General features: G+C 36.0%; 1 protein-coding gene, 1 long non-coding RNA gene and 1 pseudogene across 2 annotated transcripts; 2 read left to right on the top strand and 1 right to left on the bottom strand.

Moving 5' to 3' along the window:
• Positions 1-4,608: 4,608 nt before the first annotated feature.
• Positions 4,609-7,961, top strand: LOC126582729 (xyloglucan endotransglucosylase protein 6-like). Its single transcript, XM_050246903.1, has 4 exons — positions 4,609-5,411; positions 5,801-5,901; positions 6,116-6,309; positions 7,334-7,961. Exons 1-4 carry the CDS (start codon positions 5,237-5,239, stop codon positions 7,752-7,754), a joined length of 891 nt encoding a protein of 296 aa, XP_050102860.1. The 5' UTR covers positions 4,609-5,236; the 3' UTR covers positions 7,755-7,961.
• On the bottom strand, positions 6,102-7,335 carry LOC126582730 (uncharacterized). Its single transcript, XR_007609572.1, has 2 exons — positions 6,449-7,335; positions 6,102-6,365 (listed from the first exon to the last, which is right to left on the bottom strand). It is a non-coding gene; the product is annotated as an uncharacterized LOC126582730 (long non-coding RNA).
• Positions 7,962-12,824: 4,863 nt separating the features above from the next.
• LOC126633740 (pre-mRNA-processing-splicing factor 8A-like) lies at positions 12,825-20,031 on the top strand (annotated as a pseudogene).
• Positions 20,032-21,415: the final 1,384 nt, after the last annotated feature.

Here is a 21,415-nt window from a genome sequence, read left to right as displayed (position 1 = left end):
CTGATTCGAACGTAGGAATTTTTTTTTTCTTTTTGAGAACGCGAACGTAGGATTCTATCCTCTTATTCTCATCCATTTCTCACCCTTCCTCTCACACTTTGATTTGTGTTTTGTTATCTTTATAAAAAATTAATATAAAATATTAACGTAGTTTAACCGTAACCGTTCAAATAAGATAAAAGAGAAAGCGAGTGAGACTAGGAGAGGAAGGAATCCTGTTCCGATTCGAACTCGAGTGCTCGGAGGCCAACACACTACTTTATTCAAGGCGTTGAGTCATTATAGGACGGCATAAGTTCAAACATTATCGGTGACTAATTTAACATTTAATCTAACAACATATTTCGACAAAAAAGAAATAAAAATTACACTATGATATTTCCACAGTTACAATAATGGGAGAACAAAGATTTATTGTCTTGCTGTTTTATTTGGAAACGGATCCCTTCTATCAAGTCCTCTCCATCAATCAATCCGAACGTGAAATTTGATAAAACGATTAAAATTATTATAATTTTTAAAATGAACTCTTATTTTTAACCGTTAAATCAAATTTTAAGAACCCAAATTAGTTGAAGAATAGGATTTTGTAGCACCCTTGCCTTCAATCCATGGCAGCACACTTGCCTTCAATCCATGGCAGCACACTTGCCTTCAATCCATGGTAGCACATTTCCCAAGCTTAGTGACCGTTTCTCCCACCGCCAGAGACACTGGGGGCTGGGGTCCGGTTTCACCGACCTCGTTGTTTGTTGGGAATCCGGATTCTCCATGGCTGATTAGCTGGCCGTGTGCGAGAGTGAGAGAGACGAAATTTAGATTTTTTAGTCCGAAATTATTAAAAAATAAATTTAGGTTAATTTAAAAACAAAAAAATTATGTACATTATTATAATTTAATTTTATAAATATTTTAACCGAAAAATATTTAAATTTTAATAAATATTGAAAAATCATTAAATTTGAGTGAATTTTGAGTTAAATAATTTTTTAATTATTTTAGCCGTTGGATTTAAATTTGGGTCATTAGACCTTTTTTTTTTACCTTTAGATTTAATTATATTCGATCTCTGCCGTTGAATTCAATCAATCCTGTAAGACATGTCTAAGTGGGTAGGATTCCGCTGATGGTGCCCACACCATTTTTTGGGCTAAATCCTGGGGAGGATTTAGTTTTTGTTTGGGATTTAGCTTTTAGCCCACACATTTAGCATGAGTTGGGTTGGGTTTGGATAGGGAATAAAACCTAAAAAATAGCATTTAGCCCATGGTTGGCTAAAATTAAAGTTGAATAGAAAAATTGGCCAAATTCTACAAATTTAAGGTGAAAATCGACAAATAACTCAAAATTCTAAGTGTCTTCATATAAATAACGGAACAAGTGCTTTAACCTTATTTTTTTTCCAAACAATCATAGACGTTTCTAGTAGTTATAAAACATTTTAGTAATTCCATAAGCAATCTCAATCGTACCCTTAAGTAACTACTTTAAAGCAACTCATTAACATACTCACAATAAATTACAAGTGTTCATAATTTAGTATCGAACTCACTTCAAACTTGTGTAACATCGAATCAAAATAACTTAAAACTAAATTTTTATTCAACCAACTAAAGACTGAAAACTACTATACCAACTGATCGCGTGCAATTCCCTCGAAATTGCTTTGGATTCCCCTAATGATAAATTTCAAAGGGGTTCCAGCCAGAGTTTGCCTGGAAAGCTACACCATAATCCATACATGGATAGAATCTTGAATCAGCATTTCAATCTGAAGGGGATCTAGAAAATGAGTGCAACCCAAAATTAAGGTCTGAGAAAGTCCGATGCGATTCAATAGGGGCATAAATGCCAAAGTGTACTAAAAGGAGGCAGATTTTCTGCACTTCTGTTTGGATGTCATTTTCATTCTCTTCTATTTTGTACAGTTAAGGTTAAGTCACGTCAATATTTTATATTAATTATTTTTATCGATAAAATAAGATAAAAAATAATAAAAATATAAAATATTAATATGACTTAATCGTGATTACACAAATAAAAAAGAATAAGAATGGCACCCAAACATGGCAGTCAATCTGCCTCCGTACAAAAATTGGTAGGTTTTTGAATTTGCAGGTGAAATTGTACGTAGAACTGTTTTGCCAATAATAAGTCCTATTACCTGACGAGCCTATAACCCTACAGACATGATGTGTCGTAGGCCTCTTTAGTTACCTTCATACCCTAGCCTGGGACCAAGCTTCTATGCTCTTCCAGTTCCCATACACTTCTATCCCTTTTTATTTTGAGCAGTCACGATTAATTCACTTAAATATTTTATGTTGATTTTTTTTATAAAGTTAATAAGATAAAAAATAATATTGATATAAAATATTGACATAATTTAACCGTAACCGCACAAATAGTAAGGGATGAAAGTTTATGAAAACTGAAAGAGCATAGAAGCCAAGTCCCTAGCCTGGAAGGGATGCCCCTTCTATGCAAGAAACCATCAATGCCATTTCACTTACTCACACAAGATATTTTTGTATAATTTAATTCACACACACACACATATATATATTTATTGCTACTTGTCTTCGTACTATTTTTAAAACTATTTAGGGTGATTTTATATATAAATTTTAATTTTTGATAGTCGAATCAAATAAATTAAAGAAAATTGTAGAGCATAAATCGCTCCACATCAATAATAACTGAATTTTTTAGCATTTTAAACACTCTTGTTTAATTCAGTTTGTTAATTTCGATTGATTTATTCAGTTCGATGAATAGAATAAAGAGTAGTGTGCAAATCACCTCTCTATATGCATAAGTGGTGGACAACTTCTTCCCTCGACTAAGGAGAAGAAGTTTTTCACACAAGATATCATGTGTCGTAGGCCTCATTAGTTACGAAGGGATGCCCCTTCTTTGCAAGAAACCATCAATGCCATTTCACTTACTCACACAAGATATTTTTGTATAATTTAATACACACACATATATATTTAAGGAATTTTAACAAAAAACTCTCGGTACTGTTTACTTTAACGAAAAATCATATTTTTACACTAAAAAGTCAATTCTGATACTATTCACTTTACCTTTTATTTTGTCTTTATCGTTAAAACTCTAAGTTTTCAAACCCTTTTCATTAGTTTTCCTATATATTTAGGAAATTGTTATTAACACTCCAAAAATTTCATTTGACGTTCCAAACTTTCTATAATTAGAAAGAAAAATAAACTTGTGAGAGTGTAGAATGCGATTTTTAGAATGCTAATAAAAATTCCCTATATTTATTGCTACTTGTATTCATACTATTTTTAGGACTATTTAGGATGATGCGATCCGCGTATTCATTTTTACTTCTCATATATAATTTTTACTTTTTAACAGACTAATCAGATAAATTTAAGAAAATTCTTGAGTATAAATCACTCCACATCAATAATAAATGCGTTTTTTTTGCATTTTAAAAACTCATGTTCAATCTAGTACGTTGATTTCGATTGATTTATTCAATTCGATGAATTGAATAAAGAGTAGTATGCAAATCACCTCACTATATGCATAAGTGGTGGACAACTTCTTCCCCCGACTAAGGAGAAGTTTTTCGTTGCAATTGTTAAATGATTACGTAGTATTAGTATTACTAATATGAATGATAGATACAAATACTTTTACCTTTACAAAATTTGTACATCAATGTTTTTGAATGAGTCAACTACTACCAATATTATGAAATGGGACATCGCTCTTCCATGATATGGAATTTAAATGCTGATTTTATTTCCAATTTTTCATTGCTTGCACATTTTTCTTTTGTTTTTATTTAAATAGATAAAATAACGAGGGATGGCAAAGCTCTATAAAAATATCAAGGGCTGTCATTGTCACAATCCTTCTTGCAGCATTTCTTTATGGATTCCCAAATCTTCCAAAACCAAACTTTCGTCAAAACGAGTCGTAAAAAAATTGATCCACAATATAATTTTCAAGTAGCAATCAATTTCAACTCATTACTTACCTATCTAACTTGAGTAATTTATGTATAAATTTGTCTTACAAGATTGAATCGTTGATGCACATAAATTCGATCCATGTGATCGTGCCACGTACAAAATTATGGCCCCGTAGCATTCTTTAAAAATTCCGTACGCACTAATTCCCTACTAAATTTATAAAAAAAAAAAATGCAAGAAAAATTATTAAAAAAAAGGGGACGCATCTCAATGACTCAAAAAACAAAGGTTTTATTGTTATTATGGCAAAATATAGTGCGATTGTACTGAGCTGGCAGTTGGCAGCTGGCAGTGTCATTACACAAAAGCATAAACAAAACTTAAAGTTTCAGAGCAATGATAGGGAAACATTTTTGCTCATCATAATAAACTATGATGTATGTTTACCATACACCTAATCAATTAACACTTATCATTTCACTTAACGTGCTTATTTTTTATTGGTGACATATCATTTAGTCTAAAAATTTGATCGTCTTAGTATCATTCAAGATAAAGTGAAGTAAAAATCATTTTCTAACCACGACAAGTGACCTAGTAGCAAAGTACTGACAGCAACTCGCTAAAAAAAATGACGGAAGATTTTGAGTTCGATATTTTATAAACTAGGAATTTACTTAATACGACTACTTACAAGACGTAATTCCTAACTAATCTTCTCTAAATTTGAAAGAAATAGATAATCGTAGTTCGTCATTCATCATTCCTTTTAAAAGATAAAGAAGTAAAAGCATTTCCCCAATTCCCTATTCCCCTGCTTTTCTTCCAATACCACCAAATAGATGCTTCACTCACAGCTGGCCTGGACAGTGAACCAGCTGGCCTGCTCAGTGAACCAGCTGGCCTTCTCATTGGATTAGGTCTGAACCCTGCTTTTGGGTAGGGACGTGTCCTACACCTCAAGTGAGGAGCCCACACAGAGCGGAGCAACGGCTACATTTTTAATCCTGTTGGCTCTGTTCAGTCCATGCATTTATCGAAATTTGAAATCCTATGTGGTTGCTGATGTGGTGATGGAGCTGATGACGTGGACAGTGACTGGCTGTTGTGAGAAGTGGCTTCTGAGAAAAGCCGAATGAAAATTGGGCTATAAAAGCCAGTGTTTTCGGTTTGTGCTTCCACAGACTCAGAGCAGTTCAGTGAAGAAGATCCACACTTTCTCTGCACTCTTCTTCTTCTGCTCCACTCCCTTCTTCTGCTCAACTCAACTCTCTTCTTCTGCTTCCATGGCTGGTTCAGCTTTTGGAATAATGGCTTTTTCTCTAAGTGCCTTTGTGAGTCTTGCATTGCTGGGTTTGGTCAGCTCAGCAAAATTTGATGAGCTTTTCCAGCCAACCTGGGCTTTCGATCATTTCACCTACGAGGGAGAGCAAATTCACATGAAACTCGACAACTTTTCCGGTATATTAAAATCTCCAACACAAAAAAAAAAAATACCAATCGATACCAAAAAATGTTTTCTTTTCAGTTTTCAACCAATTAAGCTCTGATTTTTTCTCGCACTATTGTTTTTGGTTGTTTTCTTGTTAAAATGGTTTTTATCCCTCTTTTTTGCGGAAAGACTGACGTGACCGTGACATCTCGTGTCAATAATACAATATTTAGTGTTAGTCCGATACACCAGCTGTCACTAGGATGTGTGTAATCTGTCATTTTCTAACTAATTAAATGTGACAGGCTTGAAATTTTAGGTGCTGGGTTTTCAATTTAGGAACTTTTTCGAGTGTTTGGATTTGTTTTCCCAAAAAAATGCAATGTTTCTTAGTTTTTTGCTGGGTATGAAATTTCAGGAGCTGGGTTTCAATCCAAGAACAAGTACCTGTTTGGAAAAGTGAGCCTTCAGATTAAACTCATCGAGGGAGACTCAGCTGGAACTGTCACTGCTTTCTATGTAAGTAAACAATTTCAGTCTTAATTGTTAAGAATTTCAATTAAAATCTTTAATCCTGCGTTCATTATTTTTGTGTCCATCTGTATTTAGTAATATATTTAACTAAATTTAATTACTTCCGGTATAGAATATAGTCTGATTGCTCAGTAATTTCAATTCCATTTATCTGATTTCTTAATTTTTTTTTTGTTTAATCTTTATTTTCTTTTTGTAGATGTCATCGGACGGTCCACAACACAATGAGTTCGACTTCGAGTTTCTGGGGAACACGACAGGGGAACCTTATTCAGTGCAGACCAATTTATACGTTAATGGCGTGGGAAACAGAGAACAAAGATTGAACCTTTGGTTCGATCCCACCACGGAATTCCATACCTACTCCATCTTCTGGAATCAGCGCCAAGTAGTGTAAGCACTCTCACATTTTTAATTACGGATTAGTAAACGTGACATTATTTTAGCTACTACGGATTAGTAAACACGATATTATTTTAACCACAGATTTTTAATTACGGATTAGTAAACGTGACATTATTTTAGCTACTACGGATTAGTAAACACGATATTATTTTAACCACAGATTAGTAAACGCGACGTAAACCCGAATACGGGAAGTAAATATTGGGCCACTCTCTGCATAAATATATAAAAGTCGGAAAGAAAAACGTAAGGCAACCCATTAAAAAGGAAAACGAATCTTGCGTGATGCGTGTAGGGACAGAAGTGTTCTTCTGCTCTGCTTTTGTGCAATTCGCATTTTACTATGCCCTACCGCATCATGTCTCACGTGTTAAGACTTAAGAGAGAGCACTCTCGATGCATGACAGAACTTAAAGTAAGACGGTATTTCAAACTAATCAAGCATTATTGTCTGCTTTAATTTTTTTAGATAATAATATTTAATCAGTTTGAGATACCAGTATTCAATCGAGCATTGTTAGTTTAGTATATTGTCACGGTGAAATTGGATTTATCGTTAACCCCAACATAAATGAGAAAAGGAAATATGATATTCTTAAAAGTTCCTATCTTTGATGTTCGCAAAAGAAAACCCTTTAATGTGTGTGGTGGATTCTTTAAATTAAAATTGTATGTGGGATCTGCATGAGTGGTTGACGTCAATACTTCTAGACTGTAGTGCATGACAGAAATCGGGACGTCAAGTAAGACGATAATTTAATTCAGTCAAGTATTCTTGTCTGACTTAATTTTATCGGACAACAATATTTGATCGGTTTCAGATACCAATATTCAATCAGGCCTCGTCTCTCGTTTTATTAGTTTAGAATATTGTCACAAATCAAATTTCTAGCTAAACCCAATATAAATAAGAAAGGAAGTATGATATTCTTCTCGAAGTTCTCTTCTTTGACATTAGACATTGCCTTATTTCTTTACAAATTATTGACGTTTTTGTTCTTGTTTTGGTCAGGTTCCTTGTGGATGAGACACCCATTAGAGTCCACACCAACATGGAAAACAAAGGGGTGCCCTTTCCCAAGGACCAAGCCATGGGTGTGTACAGTTCAATTTGGAATGCAGATGACTGGGCCACACAGGGTGGTAGGGTCAAGACAGATTGGTCCCATGCACCATTCATAGCAACCTACAAGGGCTTTGAAATCAATGCCTGCGAGTACCCAGTTTCCATTGCAGCTGCAGATAAGGCAAAGAAGTGCATCAGCAATGGTGACCAGAAGTACTGGTGGGATGAGCCTACTTTGTCAGAGCTAAGTGTCCACCAGAACCACCAGCTCGTTTGGGTTAAAGCTCACCACATGGTCTACGACTACTGCACCGATTCCGCTAGGTTTCCGGTGACTCCCCTCGAGTGCGTGCATCACCGCCACTAGTTGATGGTGCGAGCAATAACAGTCGGGAACGAGAGGGGGGAGAAAGAAACTTTGTATAAAAGAAATCCAGGAGTGGGGGCGGGGGGTTAAAAACTAAATAAACATGTGCTTCATGTTTTGTTCAATTTATTTTTTCTTGTGTCTGTTGGTCTTTGTATGATAAGGCATGGTTATTTTAATGTGAAATATGAAGTTCTTTTTAGCAAACACTTTGGGGGATTTTGTCCGCTACTACGACCACAACATTTTGTACAATTGTGCTCGGTTGCATGCCACGATACTATGGCCAAAACATTTTGTACAATTGTGCTAGGTTGCATGCTTTTCACTGTGGCTATAGTTGTATGTAGGTCACGGGAAAAACAATCATGTGTTCAATGGTAGGTGGGGAAGGAAAATGAAAGAAAGAAAGAGTGGACCCCCCAGACTTTTGATTTTTTCGTACCTCGCAGTTTGGAGTCTTAACGAGTAGGGATTTGAACTGTTTAAAACAGAGAAAAGGAGATTCGGATTCTTAAGTTATATGGGGTGAATTAGCGAAATGAGTTAATAGGGATTGTTAGATTGAATTTGAGTGGTACAGATTACCTGCTCCTTTGCGTTATGGACAATGAGATCTCTAGGGTAAGTGGGAAGTGATTCAATCTTTAAACTCGAATTTTGAGTTGTTGAACTAGGTAAAAAGAACTTACTAAATGTGTAAACAAAAGTAATGGAATAATTCAGCTGGTTAAGAAGCTTCACTCTTACATTAAAAAATTTGAAATTAATTCTCTATCTTTTAATTATCATTTTTACAATAATAATAATAAGTTCGATAAAATTGTTAAGCACATGTCAAATTATAATTCATTTGTATCTTCCATCAAGCATAAAGGAGAATTGGACCATTTGGTAATAAATAATTGAAGTCTATGATTAAAGAGAAGTTAAAAAGAAGCCAAAGTCATAGGCCATATGTTTTTGTGTGATTCAAATTTGTCTCACGGACTTCATATCACATTCCTTGTGAAAGAGGAATGTAGGAGCTGAAGTCTTTGTTGGTAGTTGTTACCTTGGATTTATCACACTGACATGACATTACTCGACATTTTCTTTAGACAACACAACAGTTTTGGAGTCTTTAAGAGGAAGAAATCAAAGAATTATCACAAGAATACAACTTAAAAGCTTCTCTTTCAGCTTTTCTCGAAGTTTCGTCGAGGGTTTCGTATTAATTTAGCATAGATTATCGCTTGTAAATAAACAGTTCTTTCGTCTTCTTGCTAATACTGCTGGGGCAAGGCTAGCATGCATGATCGAGTTAATTAAATAGCACAGTGTTTAGTTAATTTCATATGCTCTTGGGTGATCAAATCTTCAATTAGGGTTTCGCTACAGTCCAAAACCTAGTGTAATTAGTGATAACAATACTGCTTCTGTGCTAATGGTTTTTGGTAATCCATGACATAATCCAAAGGACTGAGGTCCCATACATAAGAAAGGATAAGAGGATGGTTGTGGAAGGAGGTGATGGTTAACTACTCACATTGAATTAATCTAAATAATGGAAGAGAAAGTTACTATGCATCCTTTGTATTCATGCACACTTGGTCTTGGTTTATTAAAAGATAAAAATGAATAAAATGTGCAGAAAAAGAAAACTAGTGTCCATAAATTAGATGGTTTGCATCACGAGTTCTGACATTAAAAATTTAATTCAATAAACAATAAACGAGTTCATATAATGAAATGGGATTCTTTATCTTGTGGGTTTTTAGCCAAAATGATTATGGAGATTGGCATAACTCCTCATTTTGGAGCTCTGAGATTAAAATAGATAGAAGTGGCCTCTGATTTTGTCCACCGTCAATCATTTTGATCGTTAGTGAAAAATCTTCGTTAAATAAGGACCAAAACAAAAATACTCTCAAATTATGTCAAGTTATTTTGGCCATTGTTTATTAAATTGAAGGTATTTTAGTTATTTTATTTCTTATTTAACCGAGATTTTTCATGAAATGATAAAAAATATTGATGGTGGATAAACTCAGGAACTTTTATCGATTTCAGATCTCAGGGATCAAAGTGAAGAATTATGCTAATTTTAGAGACCATTTTGCTAAAATGCCATTATTTTGCAAAAATAAAAGCACAAAGCTAAATGAAGCCATTTTACCATAATAAATAAATGACTCACTAAAGTCCCACTTCAACATAAAGTAATGCTCAAGATCATTTAAAATTAGAGCTCTGAACACGATCGAAAATGACAAATTATCTTTAACGCGTCAATGAAATTCATAAATAAAATATCAAAATGCTCTCAACACATTATCGAACAAAATCTATTTTCTACAAAGAACGAACGTCATACATCAAGAGTTACAAGCTCGGGACAAAGAGTGCCCTAGTGCTATGAAAGAGATGGAGCTACCACTCATTTAAGAAGCATTAAGATAAGGTGGATGATCAATGGTAAAGGCAATAATTAATTGTGTGGGCAAACACGCAAGGTCCCATCCCATCGATACCCACCGATTTTTAAAGGCTGGGAAAAAGGTTTGATCGATCATTGAGTACGAAATACAAGTGAAAGCATCAAAACATCCACAGAAAGACAATGATGGCATCGAATTTGAAGCTCAGTCTACATGAAGTGATCAAAGTGGGAGACAAAGATAAAATAAGCCGAAAGCGATTTTATGCACTTGTTGAACAGAAAAATGAACTGCAAATTATATGTAAAGGAGCATATTAGGCCATCTCCAACCGAATGGTTCAGAAGGTTAGAGGGCCGAAAATAGTCCGAAAATAGTCCGAAAACCGTCTCCAACCGAGAGCTAGGCCAGAGGACTCTGGAATCTGGGAGGGCACCACGGGATCAGAGAGGGCTAGAGGGCGGGAGGGCTGGCTGGCTGGCTATTTTTTTTTAATGCTTTGTTATTTCTATTGGTTATAACCGACAAAAATAATATATATTATATTATTAGTGTCGGTTAACCGACACTAATAGCAATGTTAGTGTAATATCAGTTTGAACAGTGTCGGTTAAAACTGACACCAATTTGAATTCTAATTTGAATTCCAACGGCTAGCCAGTCACTAGCCGTTGTATTCAAATTTTTTTTTGTTTTTATGAATTTAAACCTTTTTTTTCTATAACTTATATTTTACAAAAAATATTTTTTTTAAATTCCTTTTTTGTCCTTTAACTTCTATTTCACAAAATTTGTTTCATATATTTTTTAAATTCCATTTTTTTCCTATAACTTCTATTTCACAAAATTTGTTTCATATTCCATTTTTTTCATATAACTTCTATTTCACAAAATTTATTTCATATTTTTTTTTAAATTCCATTTTTTCCTATAACTTCTATTTCACAAAATTTGTTGCATATTTTTTTTTTAAATTCCATTTTTTCCTATAACTTCTATTTCACAAAATTTGTTTCATATTTTTTTTTCCTATAACTTCTTAAGCCATTATACAACATTAAATTAAATTAAGTAATATGAAACAACATTAAACAATATGAAACAACATTAAATAACATTAACCAACATAATAAATTATGTTTGGCCCTATGACCTTTTGGCTCTCGGTTGGAGACGGTTTTTTATGACAGGGCTAAAAAGAGCTCTCTGGCCTTCGGTTGGAGACGGAGGAAAATATGGCAATGTACTGTTCATTAAAATATTAATATCTTGGAGAATCTTGGAGGGCCATAGGGCTAAAATGAGTCATCTGGCCAGCCATCGGTTGGAGATGGCCTTAGATGCTTTAATACATATATTCTAGTTATAATTACAAAGCTTCAACACAACACAAATAGAAAAAAGTCTGTTGTAAACATAAAATTAGGACTCGTTTGAAAGTGTTATTAAAATAGTTGAACGCACTTTGGTGAAAATGTATTTGAAACCAATCATTAGTTAAAATGTAAGTGAATCCTGAAAAAAAATCACTTAAAAGGTTTTATACAAGAAGTATATAACTGGTGCTTATTGTATGAAGCACTTCAAATACTTTTGGAACCCAAAAACATTATCTAAAAGCACTCTCAATCATTTTAAAAAATCTTCTAAACAAGCCCTTAGTAACATCGGATGTGATTTATACCAATCTATATGCCAAATGTACCGCTTGATTTTTAAAATGTGTCACTCAATAAGCCGTACAATGATGCGTTTGCTGATTGAATTGTGTAACAATACTTAAAGATTTGCTTCACGACTAGATTGGTCTAAATACATTATTTGATGAGTGATTTGGGAAGAGGATCCTCTCCTGAGTTCAGAATGGGGATCCTCTTGATCAGCTCATATGGACCGTTCAAATTGAATCAAACGGTTCTAAACAGACGGACTCTTTAAAATTATAATAATTACAACCGTTGAATTAAGTGAGCTCATGAGAGGATCCTCTCCCGAGTGATTTGTACGTTCGTATGCACACCCTTGAAGGAATAAAGATGCAGCACTAAAAGAACCATGATTGGTAAAAGTGGTACAAAATATTGAAAAAATTGAATTTCTTGAAACCTAATGAAGGTCTTGAAAATACACACAATCAAAATCATGATGAAATTTTAAAGCTGAAGTATAAAGTTACACAACGAAAGTGATTTTACACTTTCTTCTTTCTTTCTTATTTTTAAATTTAATAAATCGAGAGAAATAATTACAGGATATAAATAAAAGATAAGTGTAAAAGAAAAAAAAGAGTGAAAAAAAGTTAAAAACCACTATCCTAAAAAGTAAAAATTGTATTTGGTTTTAATAATGAGTTCCATTGAATGCAAGGAATGCATTGCAATTCAATTATCTCTCTACTGGTTATCCTAGTGGCTTTTATATTTACAGTTTAGTTTCTTAATTGATAAAATCATAATTTTTAGGGTAAATTATACAAAATTACCTCAACTATTGGGTCATTAACAATTTCATACCTCGTCTTTAAAAAGTTTTAATGTCATACTTTATCTTTGAATTTGTTTTTTAAGTTTTGAATGGGAGGGGAGGTGAAGAGAGTGGAGGAGAGGGAGGTGGTTGGGAGGAGAGGGAGGGAGAAGAGGATCGGAGGACGATGGGGAAGATGGGAATGGTGGGTTTGTTTTGTTTTGTTTTTTTATTTTATAAATTTTTAATATTTAATTATTTTTTTAAAGAAAGTGGGTCCCACCTTATGCCACGTCAACATTTAACAGAGGAATTAACAGACAACTGACGGAAGGTATGACATTGAAACTTTTTAAAGACGACGTATGAAACTATTAATGACCCAATAGTTGAGGTAGTTGTGTGTAATTTACCCAAATTTTTAGAATCACTTAATACTTCGATGTAATGATATTTCTTTTTACTTGCAAATGAGAGGCCTTATATTCAAATCTTATGGATTGAACGTCCGTAAAAATCACTAGCGTTAAGTGATACCTGTACAAGTATTGAAGCGGGTTTTCACTACGTCATCTACAAAGCTCTAAATCCCCAAACTAATCTTTAAACTAGACAAATTCAACATTTAACTTGGCTGAGAGAGGTCCATTTGGGGGTTCAGAACTCGAAAAATGAGGTGTTAGTGAATATCAACTTCAATATTTGATCACATCATCACTTAAACATTAACGACATTATCAATTAACAACAGTGACACCAACACTTAACACTCATGACCTAACTAATGTCTATTTTTTTAACTTTAAGTAGTTATTTGGAATGTTTTAAACGATTTTTATTAATTTAGAATCACGTATAAAAATTGGATTGTTATTCGTACTTGGAAAAAAAAAATTCCGGAACAACTTGGGTATTTTAACCCAAGTCTTAGTAGGTTTATGGGCTTTCCTTCATCCCCATACTTCAGAATCTTTGGGCCGAACTAGAGTCCAATATTCAAATTTCAAATAATGAGAAAAATCTCTCAAAAGAAAGATAAAACCAAGTTCCAAAATTTATAATCCATTTGGGGGCAAAATTGAATTGAGGCGGTTCGGGCTCTTATGGTCTCAGGTGTCACTGTCGACACCTCGCCTTCTTGTCGTCATCCCTGAATTCTCTTTCTGTGTCACTGGAGATGCTCTTAGGCAGAGGATATGGGGCAAGTGGGTTGCAGAGATCAGGGCACCAAACAGGGGAAGTAGGCTCTCTGTAGGGATGAAGCCAGAGATTTGAATGAGCGGTACATCCTCAAACAACAAAGTCACAATTAAAAATCTCAAGAATTTATTGAACAAAACACTAATATATTAATCCATAAAGTTTTTTCATACAACATATTACATTATTCCTTGAATCGTTTTCATGTTTTGAAAGTGTTGTATAACAATATCATTACCAATACTATTAAATATCTTTTTATATAAAAATAATCATGTTGTCATTCATCCATTGATCTCTAAATTAGAAAACTAAATTCTAAATTGAAATGCTAAAAACAAATTAATAAAGTAAAGTCGTATAAAATACCTTGTGGAGTAAAATTCTTGTGTTGAATTTTGATAATTGATTACTTGAACTTCAATTGTCTATAACGCTCCAAATTCAATTGAGTTTTGGTTGAATGAAAAGAGAGGAAAAATCTAGAGAAGTTGAGGACTGGAATTGCTTTGTCGTACGTTGTGGGATGAGTTTTGTGTAGATTAACGACCTAGGGTTAGAAAAATGGGGAGACACAATTAAATTAATTGTTATCAGGTAAGGCATTTGGGATCTAAAACGGCGGACTAGTTTAGTTACCTACCATTTTTTTAATTGTAGTTTAATTAGGGCTATTTTTTGAGAATTGGAACACAACCATACATTATTATTTTTTAAATAAGTGGAGCTCCGTCCCTAGGCCTACACTAGCTCCATCATTGGCACTTTTCCAACCGCCATTGAAGCTGCTCTTGCTTATGAGGAAGCGGCAAGGGCCATGCATGCGTTGTGCAGAGTACATGGGCGTAAATGGTTTAGGGTTTAGGGTTTATGATGGTAAAGAATGTATGAACGAGCGCTCGTTTGAAAGCTGCCTATAAAACACACTTTCTCTACCGAGCGCGGTTGTGGGAGCGCATTTATTAAATAAATCAAATCGAATTACATAATTAAATAAGAGTGTGTGAGAGGTAAAAAATGATGTACTTATTATTTTCCTGTTACGAAATCTAAAACTGCTTTAAACAAGAAAAATAATAAATACACATTCTTTTTATATTTTTACACACTTTGATTTAACTTTGGTCATTAATTCGGTTTAATTTATTTAATGTGATGACTAATAAAACATTCTCACAATAAAAATTACTTTTCTTTAACAAACCTAATCGTAATTGGCTAATGCTCCACCCAAAGAGGTGATTGGCTATAACATTTCTTCTCACTTGGACGAGAAATTTTTTATTGTGTCCATAACACAAGTAGTACACCATGTGTCATTATATAAATGGAAAAAAAATTATTTTTTAAATTGTTAGTTATTTAACACAAATCATCACATATTCGGAGCATACTAAAAATCTCTCCACTTGAACAATGGACAAAAAAAAGGCTAATAAACCTTGTAATTTACGAAAGGCCACACACTATCAATCCTACTATAAAATGGGAGTCCATGTCATGAGAGATTTTTCAGTGTAAACAGCACACGAGGTGATACATCATGTGTTATTATACAAATTGTGGGTATGTGTGTTAAAAAGTTAATAAGTTAAAAAATAAAATTTTCCACCACTTATATAAAAACACGTATTATACCACTCGTGTTCGTGTTATAATAAAAAATTTCTCCCATGTCAAAGGCGGTCACGTGCCACCGCCATCATTCTTTACCAAAAACTATATATCCCACAAGCCATTCTCTTTATTCACAACTTGTGAGTTTTGAGGGCGAAACCTAAACCCCGCAAAAACCCTCAAAATTCTTATCGCAGAAAAACCCTAATTAATATCGTTGAGATTTTAGGTTTTGGAATTCGATTCGGTTTCGTTCCTCTGTTCGGCACCAGTATGCAGGACGACACCGTAATTGCGCCACCGTCGTCGGCGTAGCCCTCGCTAAATGAGAGGGCCTATACATGGCAGAAACTCAATTCGAATCGTTACGGGGTCAAGCGAAAGTTGGGATATCTATAGGCGCAGAAGGAGGACATGCCTCCCGACCACGCGAGGAAGGTGATCAAAGACCGTGGCGACATGTCGTAGAAGCGGTTTCGACACGATAAGCGGGTGTATTTAGGGGCGCTCAAGTTCGTTCCTCACGCCGTTTACAAGCTACTCGAGAATATGCCCATGCCGTGGGAGCAGAGTTGCAAAGTCAAGGTTTTTGTACCACGCGACCGGCGCAATCACGTTCGTAAACGAAGTGCCGCTGGTAGTGGAGCTGATTTATTTGGCTCAGTGGGGAACAATGTGGATTATGATGAGGAGGGAGAAGCGGGATCGGAGGAATTTAAAGCGGATGCGGTTTTCGCCGTTCAATGATGAGAAGCCTCCATTGGATTATGGTGATAATCTGTTGGATATGTTGTGCTTTGGCATGTTATCTCACCAACTTATAAACCCACAGTTGAACAATTTAAAATACAAGAAATAAAGACACCAAGAGAATTACGAGGTTCGGCAAAAACCTGCCTACGTCCTCGGAGAGATATTGCTCTTCACTATGAGAATAACAGTACAAGTACACATGAGTTAAATCAACATAACCCAAACCCCAATCTTTTGTACACTTACAGAATTTTTCCAAGAGCCTCACTCTCCCCTAGAGTTTCTCACTCTCACTCTATTTTCTTTTCCCTCTGTGTTTTCCGGATGCACTCTTTTCTTTCTTCACACTCGGAAAACATTTATATACAATGCAAGCAATTCCTTGCATTTAAATAAAGGCCATCATTTTCATCCCCGAGCTTTTACGGAAGGCTTCCATGATGATTATGTCTCCAAAGTAAAGAGAAAACCTAGCCTATAAAGTAGACTTTTTTCATGCATAGAAAGCATACATATTTACGTGCAAACAAATACAAAGACAACACTTTGCTACAGCCATTTCCCTGTAGCACATAAAGCTAAACTATCAAAATTGTTGCCAACTCAAACTATGAGCCAATCACAACAGGATATGGTTGAACAGCCCGAGTCGATTCAGTTGAAGTTGGAAGAGGAAGAAGACGCTGCTGTGATTAATTGGTTTTATGACCACAAGGCTCTGGTGAAGACAAAGATGATCAACGACCCGAGTTATCGCCGGTGGCATCTTTCGCTTCGGATCATGGAAACACTTCACTGGCTTGTAGGGTAGGTACTATCCGATTTGGTTGACCGCAATTATTTCTACTAGCTTGTTTGATAAGGAATCCTTTTTAACTGCAAAAGCTCCTGGTATGTGTATACCAGGTGGACCGAAATTCAAGCTTTTGTTTCGGGACATGGACGAAAGAGACGAGGACTGGAATGAGTTATCCGGTCTCCGCTTAGAACCGAGTACAGAATTGCATTCCCTTATCTGTACAACAATCGACCCATGAAGGTAAAGCTCTCTACTTATCGCACTCCCATGGTTATGTACATTAAAACTGAGGATCCTGGTCTGCCAGCATTTTACTATGATCCGTTGGTGCATCCAATACCCAGCACTAGCACGAAGAGAATTAATGATGTCGATGACGGTGAGGATCATGGTTTTGTTTTACCGAAAGTGGTGGAACCGTTTCTGAAAGATACTCCGCTTCATAGTGACACCACGACTGCTGGAAAGCTGTGGAACTTGAACAACTATAGAACCGACGCTATCCAAGCTCTTGGAGGTGTTGAGGCAATACTTGAGCACACATTGTTCAAAGGAACATACTTCCCGACTTGGGAGGGTCTTTTCTGGGAGAAGGCATCTGGCTTTGAGGAATCTATGAAGTATAAGAAGTTAACAAATGCACAAGGATCTGGGTTCAACCAAATTCCCAATTGTAGGTTTACCCTTTGGTGGTCGCCTACCATCAATCTGGCCAATGTATATGTGGGTTTCCAAGTGCAGTTGGATCTAACAGGAATCTTTACGCATGGGAAGATACCGACCTTGAAGATATTTTTGATTCAGATATTTCGTGCACACTTGTGGCAGAAGATTCATGAAAGTGTTGTCATGGATCTCTGTCAAGTCCTAGACCAGGAGCTGGATGCTTTCGAAATCGAAACGGTGCAGAAAGAAACAATACATCCAAGGAAGAGTTACAAAATGAACAGCTCATGTGCCGACATTCTTTTCTTTGCAGCCCATAAATGGCCAATGGCGAAACCAAGTCTGGTGGCTGAGCCAAACGATGTGTTCAATCAGAAAGCAAGCAATAAGTACTGGATAGATGTACAACTCCGTTGGGGAGACTACGATTCACCAGAACCAAGCTTATGGATTTGTACAACTGACAACATGTCCCTCTATCCTTCTCCAACATGAGTGGTAATTGGTATTGATTTGGCTTATAACTTATATTCTTCATTTGGTAACTGGTTTCCTGGGTTGAAGCCACTACTTCAACGGGCAATGAACAAGATCATGAAGTCAAATCCAGCTCTGTATGTCTTGAGGGAGCGGATAAGGAAAGGGTTGCAGTTGTATTCATCCGAGCCTACAGAACCTTATTTGTCTTCCCAAAACTATGGGGAGCTGTTCGGCAGTCAACTTATTTGGTTTGTTGATGGCACAAATGTGTATCGTGTTATAGACCATAATACACATGAAGGGAATCTTGTTACAAAATCCATCAATGGTGCTATTTTCATACTCAATCCAAGGACTGGGCAGCATTATTGAAGGTCATTCACACAAGTGTGTGGGCAGGGCAGAAACGACTTGGTCAGTTGGCAAAGTCGAAAACCGCAGAAGAAGTTGATGCACTAGTGAGATCTCTACCCATTGAAGAACAACCAAAGCAAATTATTGTGACTCGTAAAGGAATGTTGGACCCTTTGGAGGTTCACTTGCTGGATTTCCGTAACATGGTCATAAAAGGAAGTGAACTGCAGCTTCCTTTCCAGGCTTGCTTGATGATTGAGTTTGCTCTGAGAGATCTCATACTGTCAGATTATGCAAAAAATAATAATGTGAATATATCGGCCCTTACGCACTATGAGATTCATGATATTATAATTGGAGCTGAGATTACCCCACCTTTTCAACAGAGGCAATAAATTGCAGAGATTGAAAAGCAGGCTAAAAAAGCAAGTCAGCTGACTGCAGTCACAACAAGCACTACAAATGTGCATGGTGATCAACTTATTGTTACCACTACAAGTTGTTATGAGCAAGAAGTACATCGGTCCAAAACTGATTGGCGTGGGAGAGTAATCTTTGCTGCAAATCTGTACTTTCGTGTTAATCACATATTTGTGAATTCAGAAGATATTAAGGAAATGGGATACACTTGCATTATTCCTAAGAACAATTTGAATATTTTTATCACCGTTGCAGATCTGAGGACGCAAATTGCTGGTTACTTGTACGTATAAGCCCGCCCGACGATTCTCAGGTTAAGGAAATTCGATGCATTGTCATGCCACCACAATGGGGGACTCACCAGCAAGTTCATCTCCCATCGGCTCTTCTTGAGAATGATTTCCTCAATGATTTGGAGCCTTTGGGATGTATGCACACGCAGCCAAATGAGCTTCCTCAGCTTTCTCCCCAGGATATCGCATCTCACGCTAAGATGCTGGAGAACACCAAGCAATGGAATGGGGAGAAGTGCATCATTTTAACCTGCAGCTTCACTCCAGGTTCCTGCTCGTTGGCTGCATATAAGATTACTCCAGTGGGTTATGAGTGGGGACGTCGTGTTAATACAGGAGACAACGGAAGCAATGTTAATCAGCACGGATACCTTCCAATCCATTATGAGAAAGCTCAGATGATTCTCAGCGACCGGTTTCTTGGCTTCTTCATGATTCCTGATAATGGTCCCTGAAGCTACAACTTCAAGGGGGTGAAGCATACCACAAGAATGAAGTATGACATCAAGCTTGGGATGCCAAGGGAGTACTATCACCAGGACCACCGCCCGATCCATTTCTTGGAGTTCTGCAACACGGAGGACGGTGACGCAGTAGGGGGAGGTTGTGACGACCACTTTGAGTAAATCCTTCTCCATTTTTTGTAGTTTTCCAACATGAATTAGAGAGATTAGATTCACTAAACATCTCTATAATATAGAGAAGGTAGCAATATGCTTGATAACTTTTCCCGGTGATATGATTTTGCTTCATGATTCAGGCTTTATAGTGCTGTTGTGTTGTTATGATTTCAATTCGAGTTTGCTCCTATATGTTCATGTTTTCGTTCTCTACCAACCGAGTTTTTGTTCTATCAATATTTTACTTTTGCAGTCTGTGAAAGTTCTTAGCTTTAGTATAAAACATGAAGGGACTTCAATTTCGTTTCATAGAATTTAGGAAGATCATGTAGGAACAACCATGCTACTTCAGAAAGTTGAAACGGAAGTTGAAGTCGGACTCCATGATCAATCTAAAAACAAAACCTACCATGTACTCAGAGAATGACTTACATGGCAATTGAAGTTTGGGATAGCCTAAAATTATGAATAATTAAGCTGCCCAAATGCCAACCCCTTTTGAACAGATCCTAAGCTCTCAGAATTTGGATAAGATAGTCATTCCCAATGCTATTAAGCCAAAGACAAGGTTTTAGGGTTTAGGCCATCTCTAACCGAGGGCTGGCTAGAGGGCTCGTTTTACCCTTCTGGCCCTCCAAGATATTAATATTTTAATGAACAGTACATGTCCATATTTGTCTCCATCTCCAACCGAGGGCCAAAGGGCCATAGGGCTCGTTTTAGCCCTGTCACAAAAAACTGTCTCCAACCGAGGGTCAAAGGGCCAAACATAATTTATTATTTAAATTTAAAAACTACAACAACTTAAATTTAAAAACTACAACTTATATTTAAAAACTACAACTTAAATTTAAAAACTACATGAATGGTTTAGGTATTTATAGGAAAAAAAATTAGAATTTTTAAGAATTAAATATATTCCTGTCGATTATATCCAACAGGATTGCTGGAATTTCTGGCTAGCCCAGGGCTAGCTGCATGCGGCCAGCCCTTTGGCCCTTTCAGATTCCATAGGGCCCACGAGCCCTCTAGCCTAACATTCGGTTGGAGACAGTTTTCGGGCTATTTTCAACCCTCTGGCCTTCTGGACCCTTCGGTTGGAGATGGTCTTATGGTTATTTTTTTTTGGAAAAAAAAAAAAAAGACAAGGTTTTCTATTGATATTATGGACACAAAGCATGCCGACAAATTTACTGCATCTATCAAGCCAGGCAAACATGGGATTCGAATTTAAGGGCACGAATAGCATACCTCAACTGAAAAACAAAGGCCACAAATCCCCAACCAACCTAATTAAGCACTTAAGTCTTGGCCTGAAGAAGGAACTATGACTTGCTTGCAACTTACTAGTCCGATATATGGCCACTAACATTATAGGACCACAAACTCCCAATAAACATTACAATCAAATAATACGTATATCACTATTATTGTTCTTGTGTATCGCTCTAGTTCAAGATAACAAATCCACATAAGTAATCTTTCCTAAGCTTTCAAAATGCAATGAGTGGACATGAGAGAGTTGTACCTGAACGAGATATATCTTGATCACACATTGAAATTTTTAGTGGATATG

Source organism: Malus sylvestris, chromosome 9 (genome assembly GCF_916048215.2).
Source record: "Malus sylvestris chromosome 9, drMalSylv7.2, whole genome shotgun sequence".
Lineage (NCBI taxonomy): Eukaryota > Viridiplantae > Streptophyta > Magnoliopsida > Rosales > Rosaceae > Malus > Malus sylvestris.
Note: the sequence above shows the minus strand (reverse complement) of the source record. Positions and strands in the feature narration are given on the sequence as shown.